The sequence below is a fragment of the Misgurnus anguillicaudatus genome, chromosome 11 (genome assembly GCF_027580225.2).
Source record: "Misgurnus anguillicaudatus chromosome 11, ASM2758022v2, whole genome shotgun sequence".
In the NCBI taxonomy this organism is placed as follows: Eukaryota; Metazoa; Chordata; class Actinopteri; order Cypriniformes; family Cobitidae; genus Misgurnus; species Misgurnus anguillicaudatus.
Genome location: NC_073347.2, coordinates 29,328,094 through 29,340,972, shown reverse-complemented (window position 1 = coordinate 29,340,972; position 12,879 = coordinate 29,328,094). Strand labels below are relative to the sequence as shown.

Here is a 12,879-nt window from a genome sequence, read left to right as displayed (position 1 = left end):
CTGTCTAGGTAGACAGCTTACTAGGTGTGTGACTGTCATCTAGTTGTTCTTGAGGACTGTAGAATTGTGCTGGAGCTTTAAGATCAGTTCGGACGCATCTGGTCTTTCTTTAGGGTTGGGATCTAGCATTTTGTTGATGAGGTTGTGCTGTTTCACCAGCATAACCCATTAGACAGCCATAAGAACAAAAGACACCAAGTTATTTAATAAGTCATCATAGAATGAAAAAAGTATTATTAGAGCAAATATTTACTAAAATGAGTAGCCTGGGAAGACAAAGGAATATTATACTCACCTCATAATCAAATTTAATAGAGAACTGTGGTGGAAACTTCCTTGATCTTATATCATCCCAAATCTAAAGATCGTAAAATTAAATATCATTTTAATATATAGTTCAATACGTCAAGTACTAAGTTATCAAAAGTAAAAAATAATCATCAAACCATGATCCTTTCAGTCCCTGTGACAAGCTTCCAGAGGAGTTCAAAGTATATGAGACCCAGAGCAAATATATCCACCTTTCTGTCATAGGACTGGGTGAGCTGAAATTATGAGATCATAAGAGCAGAAACTTCAGGAACAGATGAACGCAAACAATATTTAAACCCTACACAGATCTAATTTTTTTACCTGTTCAGGGCTCATGTAGGAACGGGTTCCTGTGCTTCTGGTTCTCTCCAGCAGCAGCTCATCGCTGTCATTTTCTGCTGCAGTCACAAGACCAAAGTCTCCCACCTTTACACCTCCCTCACTGCCAAACATTATGTTTGCTGGCTAAATCAAACAGACCCACAACATCATACAACGTTAGAGCAAATTTGATTTCTGAATGTAAATGTAGGTAGCAAACAAAACTGTAATATAAATTAAAGGGGTTTGAGATGATGAAGTGTTCACCTTCAGGTCTCTATGAATCAGATCTTTGGAGTGAATGCATTTCACAGCGTGTAGGATCTGACTGCAGATATGTTCTGCTTCTTGTCTCCTCTCTGTAATATTGTCTTCTTTTAAAGAGTTTCTTTTTTCGATCCAGCCACGAAGAGTGTCTCCCACACAAAGCTCCATCTGAATGTACAGGTACTTTGTGTCCATGCTGCTGCCAGAGCTGAACCCAAAAGATAAACAAGAGTCAGTAAATCACTTTTACAACGTTTGTTGTAGTGTGGTGTTTGCTGAATTACTCTGATGTGCTCTCTGAAGAGTCGTGTCTGTATGCTGTGTCCTCCTCCCAAGTTGTGTTGTAACGGACGATATTTGGATGATGAAGATTCGCCAATGCGCCAACCTCACGAAGAGCTTTGTCTGTGGAGAAAATGATGCCATTGAGATATCATAAGTATACTCCCAATGTAAAGCAAAAGCACATCTCACACTTTAAATAAAAGCCTTTTACCAAACCGACATTAAGGCAACACTGTAAATGTTTATGAAATTATTCGTTACAGTCCTTGATTCTTTATGGCCAATATTTCTTACCGCTGAGGCTGGACCCAACGATTCATTGTATCACTTACTGTTACTGTACTTATTTTGCAGTAGCTGCTGCTAGCACAGATGAAGACTTACTTAAGAGGATCAGTTTATCTTTGATATTTACATTACGTAGTCTACTGTCTTGTTTTTGAAGCAGGGCTTGCATGTTGTCCAATCACAATTACAGCAGGTAAAATAAGTATTGAACACATCACCATTTTTTTTTAGTAAATATATTTTCTAAAGGTGCTATTGGCATGGAATTTTGATCAAATCTATGGAATTACCTAAATATCAGAGAAGAGGCCCACAGAACCTTCAAAATGTAAAGACAATTCAAAAACTATTTCAAATTGTTTGTGTGGAAGAATGAAAGGGTCAAAATCAGACCTGAACAATGCATGCAACTAGTTTCTCCATACAGGAGTTCTCTTTAAGCTTTGATTACAAATAAAAGCTTTTGTACAAAGTATTAAAAGTGTGTTCAGTACTTTTCCCTGTTTCATTTTACATTATTACACATAATTTATGGACATCTATGGTTTGATTTCTTTGAATATTCCATTTGCCGCCAGCCTTATTTAAAAAAAGTTGCCCGCCCGCATTTTTGTGATTTTCACAAAAATTTTCGAAAAATGTTCTTCTAGAAATATATAAACATACAAATATATCAAATGAAATCACAGACCCTCTGCTTTCAAAAAACAAACAAAACGGGGAAAAAAACTTTCATTATATATTTACCTTTTCCACTTAATATAACAACTGAAATATGGATATTTCTCTTCAAAAATACAACATTTTGAGCAAAAAGCTTAAAAAAAATTGTATTTTAAAAAGGAATTTATATTAGAGTTCAGACTTAGAACGATTATCAAACATAAATGCAGTTAAAAAATTCATTAAATCATTTTTTGCTTCAGTTTTGATAAATTCTGTTTATCCGGTTTAGCCATCTAGTGGAGTATGTATTACACATTTTAATAGAAATTTGTCAAAAAGGCATATTTATCAGGTAAATATTAACTCATAAGAGATAACTTGTCAATGGCGGCGAAAGAGTTAAAGGGGTGTGCACATCAAAGCTTTTAAACACAGCTGACAAGCTGAGCTTTTCACCCAAAGTTAAATCTTTTTCAACTCTCGGTGCTGAGCGCGGAAAAACCGCCAAACGCGGAAAAAACCCCAAACGCGGAAAAAACACCAAACGACGGCTTTCAGCGCAGAAAAAAGCCAGCGGCTTTTTTAAACAACACAGCACTTTCATTAAAAACAATTAAAAACATACGCTGGCGTAAAAGCTTTGGTGTGCATGCTACCTTAGAAATATGAGAAAAAGGGTGACGTGTTCAATACTTATTTTACCTGCTGTATATTAACAATGCAAAGGGGGTGATGCTAAATCATTTTATTCTCATGTACTCACTCTGTACTCCTCACAATCTTCACGGCAAAGTATTTGTTCTCCAGCTTTCGTCTTGCTTTAAAAACACGTCCAAAACCACCTTTGCCAATTCGGTCTATTGAGTCAAAGTCTTCTAAAAACCTGCAAATAGTTTTTTGTACAAAACAATGGAACTTCTAAAACAACTCAAATGCTATGCTGATTAAAACAAAGACATTTAATGTCAAAATAAATGTTTAATTTATTATTATTATTAAATCAATTTAAAATTAAAGTGGTATTTACCTTGATTTTATAGCTTGGGTTGCAGTTTGATTTGGTGATGGTTTTGTTGGCTTCTGCATGTTCATATTAGATGTATTCTGTAGAAAGAAAAAAACAATTTATAGAAAACTTTTAGACAATAAAACTTATTTTTAACTAAACCCTAAATGTAACTTAATTTGTCATTTGAAGTGGGGTTATTTTATTTCATTAAAAACAAATGCAAACCAAATTTAAACTAGAGATATAACAAGGGGATGGACAATCTGACTACATGGAAGAAAGTAGAGTTTTAAACATGGTAGCTTAAGTCTCATCTCATTTGCCTTTTTCATACAAGCATCACAGCCCTTGCAGCCTATAAAACATTTAGATTCACACAATGACACAATTCCATACAGTACTATTGTTCATACTAAAATGTCACTTATCTTACATAAACTTTAATTAACTTTATAGCTACAATCACATAATATTGTGAAATTGATTTAGTTGAGTGTTAATGAAAAAGAAAGTTACAATACCCCTTTGATTTTGGGTGAGAAAATCGGTGATTGATTAAAGCTTGGTGCCAATCTAAAAAAGAAACACGTAATTTCATGTGATTGCTGATTACAAGGTTATGTACAGATATTTCTTATATATTAAATCAATCAAAACATGACACTTAGGAACTTACTTTACTTTTGGCCTCACGTCCATTGGGCTCATAGCCTGTAACAACGTTTGAATATCATAAATTTATGTTAAAATATGTTTAATAAAAATGTGTTTTATATAAAAATGGTAGCTGTATGTTGGGGGTCAATCCAGTGTCCAAGCTCTGCTAAAATACACCAGCACCTGTTGACCAGCTATTGTGTCCATCACTGCACAATAAACTTTATAAAAGAAACAACCTTAAAGGGCACATATTATGCCATTTTTACATGATATTAATATAAATCTCAGGTGTACCCGTGTCTGTGAAGTTTCAGCTAAAATAACCCCACAGATAACTTGTTAAAACACGTCAAAAATGCCCCTTTTTGGGTGGGAACAAAACTGCTGTTTTCATAAATGCAAATGAGCTACTGCTTTTGGTTAAAAAATAGATCTGATTCATAAAGTCTGGGACAATAGTATCTTAGCCGTATTAGTGTTACAATGTGCTAACAAACACATTTAGAAAAGCTTTTGTGTAAAGTTAACTAGTCAATCAATGACCATGGGCGTGGATTTGTTAGTGTGACATCACATAAACAAGAGAATCAAAACTGCATGTCTAATGAGACTGCTCTGGTTTAATGGGGATTAAAAAAGGAGTGGGTGGATTTTTTTATTGTGTTCACACACTGCCAACACACATTTATGTCCAAACACCTGTAAATTAGATTTCGCATAATATGGGCCCTTTAAACTCTAAATGTCAGTAACACAGAATGGACCTACAGGACTTATGGCCATAGGAGAACCGACTGCAGAAGAATCCTTAAAGACAATAAAATCACTGGCGCTGGTCGTAGCAGCTGAGCTTAGTGATGGATGTTGCGCTTCCATAGATTTACTATGGGGAAAAACAGAGTCAACTGTAAATTTCCCACAGCATTAAATTATATATGCAAAATGTAATGAAATATTGTTCAATTAATCTCACTTTATCTCTGAGGCGTGTGATGAAGTTTCCTCTTCAGAACTCTGTTAAATATAAACATTATTATGCTTTCATGAAGATGACCAGCACTAACATCCACAAACATGTCTGAATTTCAGAAGGGTGTAAAACTTCATGCCTGTGTGCTCCCATCTGAGTGCTGCTGAAGTTCACTCCAAGCGTTCTGAGCTGCGTGCTGCTGCGCCTCTTTTTTACACTTTCCAAGTCCTTCAGAATATTCCTTCCCATTTATAACGGCCTTATACACAAACCTAAAGAAGCCAATGACAGCTTTTCACTGGGTTTTCGAAACAGAACTACACTTTGATGATGTGTAAAGGACTTACTCTGGATTGTGAGGAGGTCCTCTTCTCTCCACTAAATTGAAACTTAGAACACATTTATTTTTCTGGCAGTAGTGATTGATGTGTGCCATGTAGTTGTTGTCAAGTATTGGTGTGGTGCTTCGAGAATTTTCGGCGAAACTCGAACGGTCCAGGTTGGAACTTAAACAACAGAAAACCGGATACCAACATGATTTGCTCATGCTGTACAATATACAGTAACATTGTTTTAAACCAGCGGCTCTCAGCTAGTGGTTCTCAACTATAGATCCCATGTCTAAGAGGGTCATAGACTGCAAGAATAAACAATGCTAAATGCAAATAAAAAAACATACTTCTGGCACATGAAAGTGAAATAAACAGGTTTTGTGACCTGTCAGTGTTGTTAAATACAAGCTGTAAATTCTTACCTTGTTGTATTATTGCAGTTCTTTTCCAAGGCCTTAAATACAAAACCATATATTGGATCAAAATGAGTAGAGTTTATAAATTAGTAGCGCTTATAAAAAGTAGTCTGTATGTTGTCATACCTCAGTATTTTGAGTTAATAATTCTTCATAAACGCACTTAGCTGCAGCCTCTTTGGCCTCCTTTTTTGTTTTGCCGTAAGCCTCAGGATATTCTTTATCACCACAAACATACTTGCAAGCATATGTACACAATCTACAAAAAATGATAAGAGAATAAAAATTATGATTATGTGATCTATAGGGAAACATATCAAAACATAAAATAATTTAAACAATAATTTATTTATTTTTTTGCTTTTTGCTGTGCCGCCATCTTTAGGACCTTTGCGTAATCGCTTTGGGCAAAACGCAGTCTATACACACAATATTTAAAATGTAATATCTAAGATGCAAGGACTGGATATTTTGTTTATTGAAAAATTGCACTTTGTTTTTCCTTTTCCAACATAAAAATCAAGATGCAAACATACTACCATAGAAAATGTAGTTAAAAAGTTTATGTGCAAAATATATAAACTTGCATGCATTTTATAATCAATGTTTAATTAATTATACTGTATAATATTTTACCCCTTATTTCTATACTGTCTTTTTTATGTCTCTACTTTACGTATTTTCTATAAATACATTTGTCTGTATACTCCTTATGCAGTATGGGCCAGTTTTAACTAATGTTACTTAGTCCTTTCTAGAAACATTAAAGGGACAATATGTAGGATTTACCCCCATCTAGTGGTGAAATTGTATTTTGCATTCAAACGAATAGTGCTCTCTAGAGCCTCGCTTTTCCAAATGTGTGTTGCAACTACAGTAGCCGTTATGTAATCACTGTAATCACATCAGAGGTCTTTTGACACCAACGAGGACATATTTATGAATAAACACATTGATTTTGAATAATAAAAAACGTAAAACCCTACTAGCTGTCCATTTAAAGGTGCAGTGTGTAATTTTTAGAAGGACTTTTTAGAAGAATTTTTAACCGTACGCAGTGGACTGAGCCATTGGTTGCAATTCACCAGCACCTCACCACTAGATGCCGCTAAAATGTACACACTATACCTTTAACCAAACAGGTTATTTGATGTTTGTGTTAAAGGGATAGTTCACTTTAAAATGAAAATTCTGTCATCATTTACTCATCCTCATGTTGTTCTAAACCTGTATGAATTTAATTTTTCTGATGAACACAAAAGAAGATATTTTGAGAAATGATGGTAAACACAAAGTGGATAGTGACCATTGACTGCAATATTTTGTAAGTATTGTGATAAATGATGAAGAAAATATTTTGATAAATGATGGTAAGCTCACAGTTGAGTTGACGGTACCTTTTAAATTTTATTTCTACTATGGAAGTCAATGGTCACTATCTACTGTGTGTTTACCACCATTTATCAAAATATCTTCTTTTGTGTTCATTAGAAAAAAGAAATTCATACAGGTTAAGAACAACACAAGGATGAGTAAATGATGACAGAATTTTCATTTTAAAGTGAACTATCCCTTTAATATTCAATTTATTATGTTCAAGTAACTTCAAGTCTTTCCCTGAAAACAGTACAGATGTTTTGTCTGCTAATAAATATCTCAAGCATCTATTTATTTATCTATCCAACCTTCGATCTTTCTGTCTAAAAGGCATTTATGAGGTAAATTTAATCCTGCTGTAGTTCCTTCTAGTTTGGAGGACAGGAATTTATTGTATAAATGTAAAAAGTTTGTGTTTATCATTTAGGGGTGGTTTTCCAGGCAGGGCTTATCCTAGTCCCAGACTAAAATGCATGTTTGAACGGCCTTAATTTTAAAACACCTTTTACTGACATATCTTAAAATATGTATCAGTGTTATTGTTTTTTTGTAAATTTGTTTGTAAAAATGTCCTAATATAACTAAGGGATAGTCCTGGATTAATCTAAACCCTGTACGAGAAACTTCCCCTTAGTGTTTAAGTACTCACTGAGCATTTCCTGGATCCATCTTAGTCGACTCACGGACCTTCAATGTAATATTGTTCTTCTGTTGATATTCATTCAGCAGGCTGATATAATTTGTCTGCGGAGTTATGCTCATGTTGTTGAAGTTACTTTGAGTAGATGTTATCTGCAGTTGCATAAAAAGTCACTTATACTCACTGTATACAATTATTATTTGATACAAGACAAGTTTAATATTTATTATACAGTATACCTGAATTTGGTCAACTGGGTGATACGTGCACTCACAATTGCAGGTAAGTACAGTTGGTGTTTAAAATCATAATTTGTTTTGCTTTTTATATTTTTATTATTTTAATAATTTGGTACTCATCATCATGAATCAAAAGACGGTACAGGTCATAACAATATAATGTTTTCTGTAAAAAGTTGTTTCAAGGCTGTTACTGTCAAACTCTGATATAGTAACAGTGACAGTCATGTAACTTCTATGTAGGCCTACCTCCAAATATACCAAATGACACCTAATGTACTTGCAATTATATAATCACCCATATACTCATATATTATATGTATAGATTGTTGTGCGTTTCTGTGATGACAGTGATGTTTTAACTCTTACAGATTGAGTGTTGTGTGTCTCTGTGATGGCAGTGTACGCGTTGCACGCCGCGTTGTGTTTCGCCTCCTTCTTGCTTTTCCCGGTGGCGGAAGGGTAGCGCGTGCCGTTTATAATCGCTGTACAGGTAAACCTGTACAAACACAAATACATTAAAAGTACCTACGTTACATTTTAAGATTTGAAGAAAGACTTATGTTATGTGTTATCATTTACACGGCCACAGAAAGTGTGTCTTTAGTAGACGACAGTGCATGAATGAATAAGTGATCATTACATACGTTAAATTGTGGCTGGGTCCCTCTGCGGATCCTTCCTCATATTGTACAGTGGACCCTGTCTTCTGTTTGTACTCATTCAGTTTGGAAATGTAAGCTTCCATTGCAAAGTTCAAGACCAGCAAAATCTTCTGACAAAACTTAAAAGTTATCAAGTAACATGCTAAAAATATTATTGTCAGGTAAAACGACAAAGCTTATCACTTTGACCGGACGAGTTGAAATAAAATTGATTTCTATAATAAATCCATACAACAGGAATAAGTGTCAGTTCAGCATATACATTACACTTTCATTTTCTTCCCATATTCTGCTCAGTTAAGTTTCGATTTCCGGACATTGACGTCATCTGTAAATACAGGAATTACCAATCAAATCCTGCGCAGCCTGCTGATTTCACTGATTGGCTGATCCTTTTTATATTTCTTAATCGTTTAAATATCCCAACAGTCCGCCACGTGATGTAAAAAATAGAATACAAGCACTTAAGTGACACCAATGTTTGGGATTGTTTCGCTTTTGACCTAAAGAAAAGTGTCGTGTTTTGACGTTACAACACTGGTAAGGTAAAGAGCTTGCCTTTATTTAATCTTTTTCAGTGTCTCAATCCTTCAAAAAATTAATTTCCATGAAGGTAAATATATTCAATAAGGACTGTGGTCGTTTTTAAACAGTAATTTCTAGCCTATTACAGAATATTTTGTATTTCCATGAATTTTTCAAACTTCTCAAATTATCATATTAAAATGACCTGTTATTTCCAGGTTTCCCTTGGCCACCAGAATCTTGTATTTCTATTTTACATGTACAAGCTTCATATAATAAATAAATTAATTTAATAAATTACTTTATACATTCCTAATCTGAATAATCTTATTTATTTTAAGGTATAGTAAGATACTACACACAAATACTTTGTATACAGCTGACAAAATATTAATAGCATCACATAAAAACATTAACAGATAATTTTAATCAAAATATCTTTACTTATTTGAAACAACACTTGACACATAAATAAAAACATTATTAATAAACAAAAATAAGCAAATAAGTGATCAGTAAAAATAAGTTTTAGATCTTGGTTGCTTTAGTCCTCATGATCAGCTGCTGTGTCACCGGGACAGTTTGAGTTGAGGTCCTCTTCATCTGTTCAAAGAAAAAAGTTTGGTTACAATTGTAAAGTATTAATCAAGTCTTATATCACAGTACATTATATAACATCACAAATATATAACACAGCAGTATACCATTACATTTATAAGCTTTTTATACATATCTATAGTTGCTCTTGCTTAAAGCTTATTAAAAAATAGTATATTTAATATATTAATAATAAATAAATAAAATAAATAAATATTTCTAGCCCAGGATTGTTGAATGCATTTGAGCATTCATGTGTATTCCTCCTAACAATAGCATTACTTACCATTATATTCTGTCCCACACCATATGCAGTAAGAATGAAATCCTCGCAAATACGACGTGAGAAACTGCAGCTTGTCTAAAGGCTGTAAAGAAATGTAACAGCATGGTAATGCATGAGATTTTAAGTGCATTTAAAATAAACATCAGATGTGGGATCAAACTTACCATCAATTCCTCTTCATCCTCACTGTCCTCGGGTTTATCTTCCTCCTCCTGAAGCTCCGCCTCTTCATCTTTGATGACTTCAGGCCAGTACCAGCTGTCTCTAGGAACAGTTATGCCCTAACATCAAAAATATAATATTTATTAATACCATTTCACAGACAGAAAGCAAAGTCACATTTCTGCTTGTAAAGATTTTGTTTGCTCACCAACAATCAGTTTAAACCAAACTGTGAATGCCTTTTTAAAGATTTTGAATTATTAAACTCTTAGGGGCAGTTTCCTGGACAGGGATTAGTCTAGACTTAAATGTAAGAGCTGTCCAAACTAAAAACAACTTGCACCGACATATCTTAAAATACATCAGTGCCCTTTTTTTGCTTCAAAATGCACACAAGTAATGTTTTAAGTAAGGCATGTTTGTTAAAACTAGTTATATTTCCTAATTAAACTAAGGCCTAGTCCTGGCTTAAGATAATCCCTGTCCGGGAAAACAACCTTTAGACTTTGTCAAGTCCAATTATTAGTTCTTCTTTACAAGTGCTCATTGCATTGTTTAGCACAGTTTAGTTTACCGTAATCACAATTTTATTTTTGGTGGACTGATATGAGGAAACAAGTTATTTGAAATGTTGATAATGATATAAAGTCAATTTAATGCCCTTCTGACTGTCAAGCTGTTCACAGGCCCGTTGGCTCTTCCTAAGGTCTATCAGCGTTTTACGCTCTTCCATTTCTGTTCTCTTACGAACTCTGTGTTTAACATGAACAAACAAACAGATTTCAGACACTGAGAAACCAAACCAGGAAAACATATGCTTGATTTAAAATCATCTTGACTTTTACCTAAAATCCTCTAAAGATTCCTTCTCCACTTGCTGCTTCATTTGGATCTTCTTTCGGTAATTCTGAAGTTCCTCCTCGGCTTTCCTTTTCTTGAGTTCTTCCATCCCAATTCCACCTCTGTCTAAAAAGCATGTTTGTGTAAACCCACAATAATGTTCTAATCAACAGTAATTTAGATTATAAACTAGACCAAAACCACCAACCTGTTTTGATGTTCAGAGGAACCGGCTCAACTCGTCCAGCACCTGCAGCATAATGACATTTTGTTAGGAAGGAAAATAACATCATAAAAATGGACACAGAGGAGTTACACATCATTCTCAATTGCTGACCTCCTTTGCCGAGTCCTTGTCCTGCTTTATAACCCATCTTCTGCAGTAAAGCAAAGCCTTTGTTTTGACTGCTAATGGAGCTCTGCAGCGCTGCTTCTCGACTCTCCTGCTCCTTTTCCTTGAAGCTCTTCTGTCGGTTTGTAACATTTTTCTCTTTTTGTAATGTTTCTTTCTTTATGGCTTCCTTCACACGTTTCGGCATCGGTACGCCAGGTCGAACATCTGTGCTGTTCATTTATATAAGCATTAAAAACCCAAAATATGACAGTGGAATTTATTTATAGATCTGAGCTGGTGAATTATCACATTTGCTTTACAAACATTCAACGCATCACAAATGTATACAGACAGACATGTATATGTTTCATATGTGGACTTATGCATCTCTACAGGTACTGTGTGGCAGATTTTAGCACATATATAAGGTAGTATAGCACATTTTGGTATGATGGTATTTTAGAGAATACTGTGGTGTTACCACGATATTAAGTCAACAAACCCCATGCTTATACCCTAGTACTTTCAGTTAGTGACCACTGCTTCACTGATATCGTTAAAAAAGTTTATATATTTCTACAGCAGGTGTGTAAATAAATGTTTTGAACGTGCTACATCATGTACTCTGCATACATGCAAATTGCTCAGAGATACAGTACAATAATATATTTTAGATATAATAACTTACATTTGGTTCAGAAAGGCATCCGACATATAATCATCCTCATCATCGGCCATTTGTGTAATTAATCAAACTGTAGCGTTAGAAAAAATAAATAAAATGTTTAACATTTGATCCGCTAGTGTTTGTTCCGTTCAGTAAATGTGTCCGACTGGAACGCGGAGCTTCAATGTTTAATGTTCCTACATTGACCGACCCTGTCGGCGAGATTTATGTTTACATCTGACCGCAAAAACATTTAGTTTAAAGTTACGGTTCTGCTTAAAACCGTTTATATTTAAACACTAAATAGAGTACACTTACTTGAGACGAAATTTCAATAGCTTTTCAATACTTCAATTGCCAATGGAGACCGTTTAAAAAACAGGCTTTACGGCAAAATTATTAATTGCAATAAATTCTAAACTGATTTGCAGTTGCAATAATATAATACATACATTTAGTACAATCTTTGTTTCTACTAATATGTATTATTTCCATATAATGTTCTATGTTCTTACAAATTGTTGTTATATTCCTCATTTGTAAGTCTCTTTGATTTTGGCTAAAATTACATAACTACACAGTGTATGCCATGTTCAGAATTATGATCACAAAATATTCATGTGCACAGCTTGGTTACAAAACAACATTTAAAGGGGACATTTCACAAGACTTTTTAAAGATGTGAAATAAATCTTTGGTGTCCACAAAGTACATATGTGAAGTTTTAGCTCAAAATACCATATAGATAATTTATTATAGCATTTTAAAATTGCCACTTTGTATGTGTACACAGAATTTTTTTTTTGGGGTGTGTCCTTTTAAATGCAAATAAGCTAATCCCTGAACTAATTTTTTTTGTGATTAAAGGGCGGTATGATTCTCTTCTGACATCACCCTTCTGAAGGGGAACCAAATTTCAATGACCTATTTTTTCACATGCTTGCAGAGAATGGTTTAGTTAAAGTTTAAGTTACTGGGTTGTTCTTTTACACATTTTCTAAGTTGATACAAGCAGTAAGGA

The 12,879-nt window shown here is 34.2% G+C and overlaps 2 protein-coding genes across 3 annotated transcripts; both read right to left on the bottom strand.

Moving 5' to 3' along the window:
* Positions 1-24: 24 nt before the first annotated feature.
* On the bottom strand, positions 25-8,857 carry eif2ak2 (eukaryotic translation initiation factor 2-alpha kinase 2). 2 transcript variants are annotated; one of them, XM_073873494.1, is made up of 19 exons: positions 8,430-8,857; positions 8,152-8,281; positions 7,553-7,695; positions 5,653-5,785; positions 5,533-5,564; positions 5,126-5,284; positions 4,918-5,050; positions 4,782-4,822; positions 4,577-4,691; positions 3,825-3,859; positions 3,670-3,721; positions 3,167-3,243; positions 2,902-3,022; positions 1,185-1,303; positions 901-1,108; positions 634-777; positions 447-545; positions 296-358; positions 25-147 (listed from the first exon to the last, which is right to left on the bottom strand). In XM_073873494.1, exons 1-19 carry the CDS (start codon positions 8,528-8,530, stop codon positions 40-42), a joined length of 2,013 nt encoding a protein of 670 aa, XP_073729595.1. In that variant the 5' UTR covers positions 8,531-8,857; the 3' UTR covers positions 25-39. The 2 variants fall into 2 exon arrangements, with proteins under 2 accessions (XP_073729595.1, XP_073729594.1); XM_073873493.1 differs by having other exon boundaries at positions 1,185-1,309; positions 2,908-3,022; positions 8,430-8,855.
* A 535-nt stretch (positions 8,858-9,392) lies between these two features.
* On the bottom strand, positions 9,393-12,050 carry gpatch11 (G patch domain containing 11). The gene is made up of 8 exons (XM_073873497.1): positions 11,880-12,050; positions 11,195-11,421; positions 11,066-11,107; positions 10,863-10,983; positions 10,681-10,769; positions 10,020-10,138; positions 9,856-9,937; positions 9,393-9,575 (listed from the first exon to the last, which is right to left on the bottom strand). Exons 1-8 carry the CDS (start codon positions 11,927-11,929, stop codon positions 9,517-9,519), a joined length of 789 nt encoding a protein of 262 aa, XP_073729598.1. The 5' UTR covers positions 11,930-12,050; the 3' UTR covers positions 9,393-9,516.
* Positions 12,051-12,879: the final 829 nt, after the last annotated feature.

What these genes read in the sequence shown, in the direction of transcription:
- gpatch11 (XM_073873497.1), bottom strand. Translation starts at nt 11,929, where the DNA reads ATGGCCGATGATGAGGATGATTATATGTCGGATGCCTTTCTGAACCAA. An exon ending in GATGCCTTTCTGAACCAAAT is followed by an intron (nt 11,422 to 11,879) that starts GTAAGTTATTAT and finishes ATAAATGAACAG; the next exon opens with CACAGATGTTCGACCTGGCG. An exon ending in GAATCTTTAGAGGATTTTAG is followed by an intron (nt 10,770 to 10,862) that starts GTAAAAGTCAAG and finishes TGTTAAACACAG; the next exon opens with AGTTCGTAAGAGAACAGAAA.
- eif2ak2 (XM_073873494.1), bottom strand. Translation starts at nt 8,530, where the DNA reads ATGGAAGCTTACATTTCCAAACTGAATGAGTACAAACAGAAGACAGGG. An exon ending in TCTTCAGAGAGCACATCAGA is followed by an intron (nt 1,109 to 1,184) that starts GTAATTCAGCAA and finishes TTTTGGGTTCAG; the next exon opens with CTCTGGCAGCAGCATGGACA. An exon ending in TGATTCATAGAGACCTGAAG is followed by an intron (nt 778 to 900) that starts GTGAACACTTCA and finishes TGTTTGATTTAG; the next exon opens with CCAGCAAACATAATGTTTGG.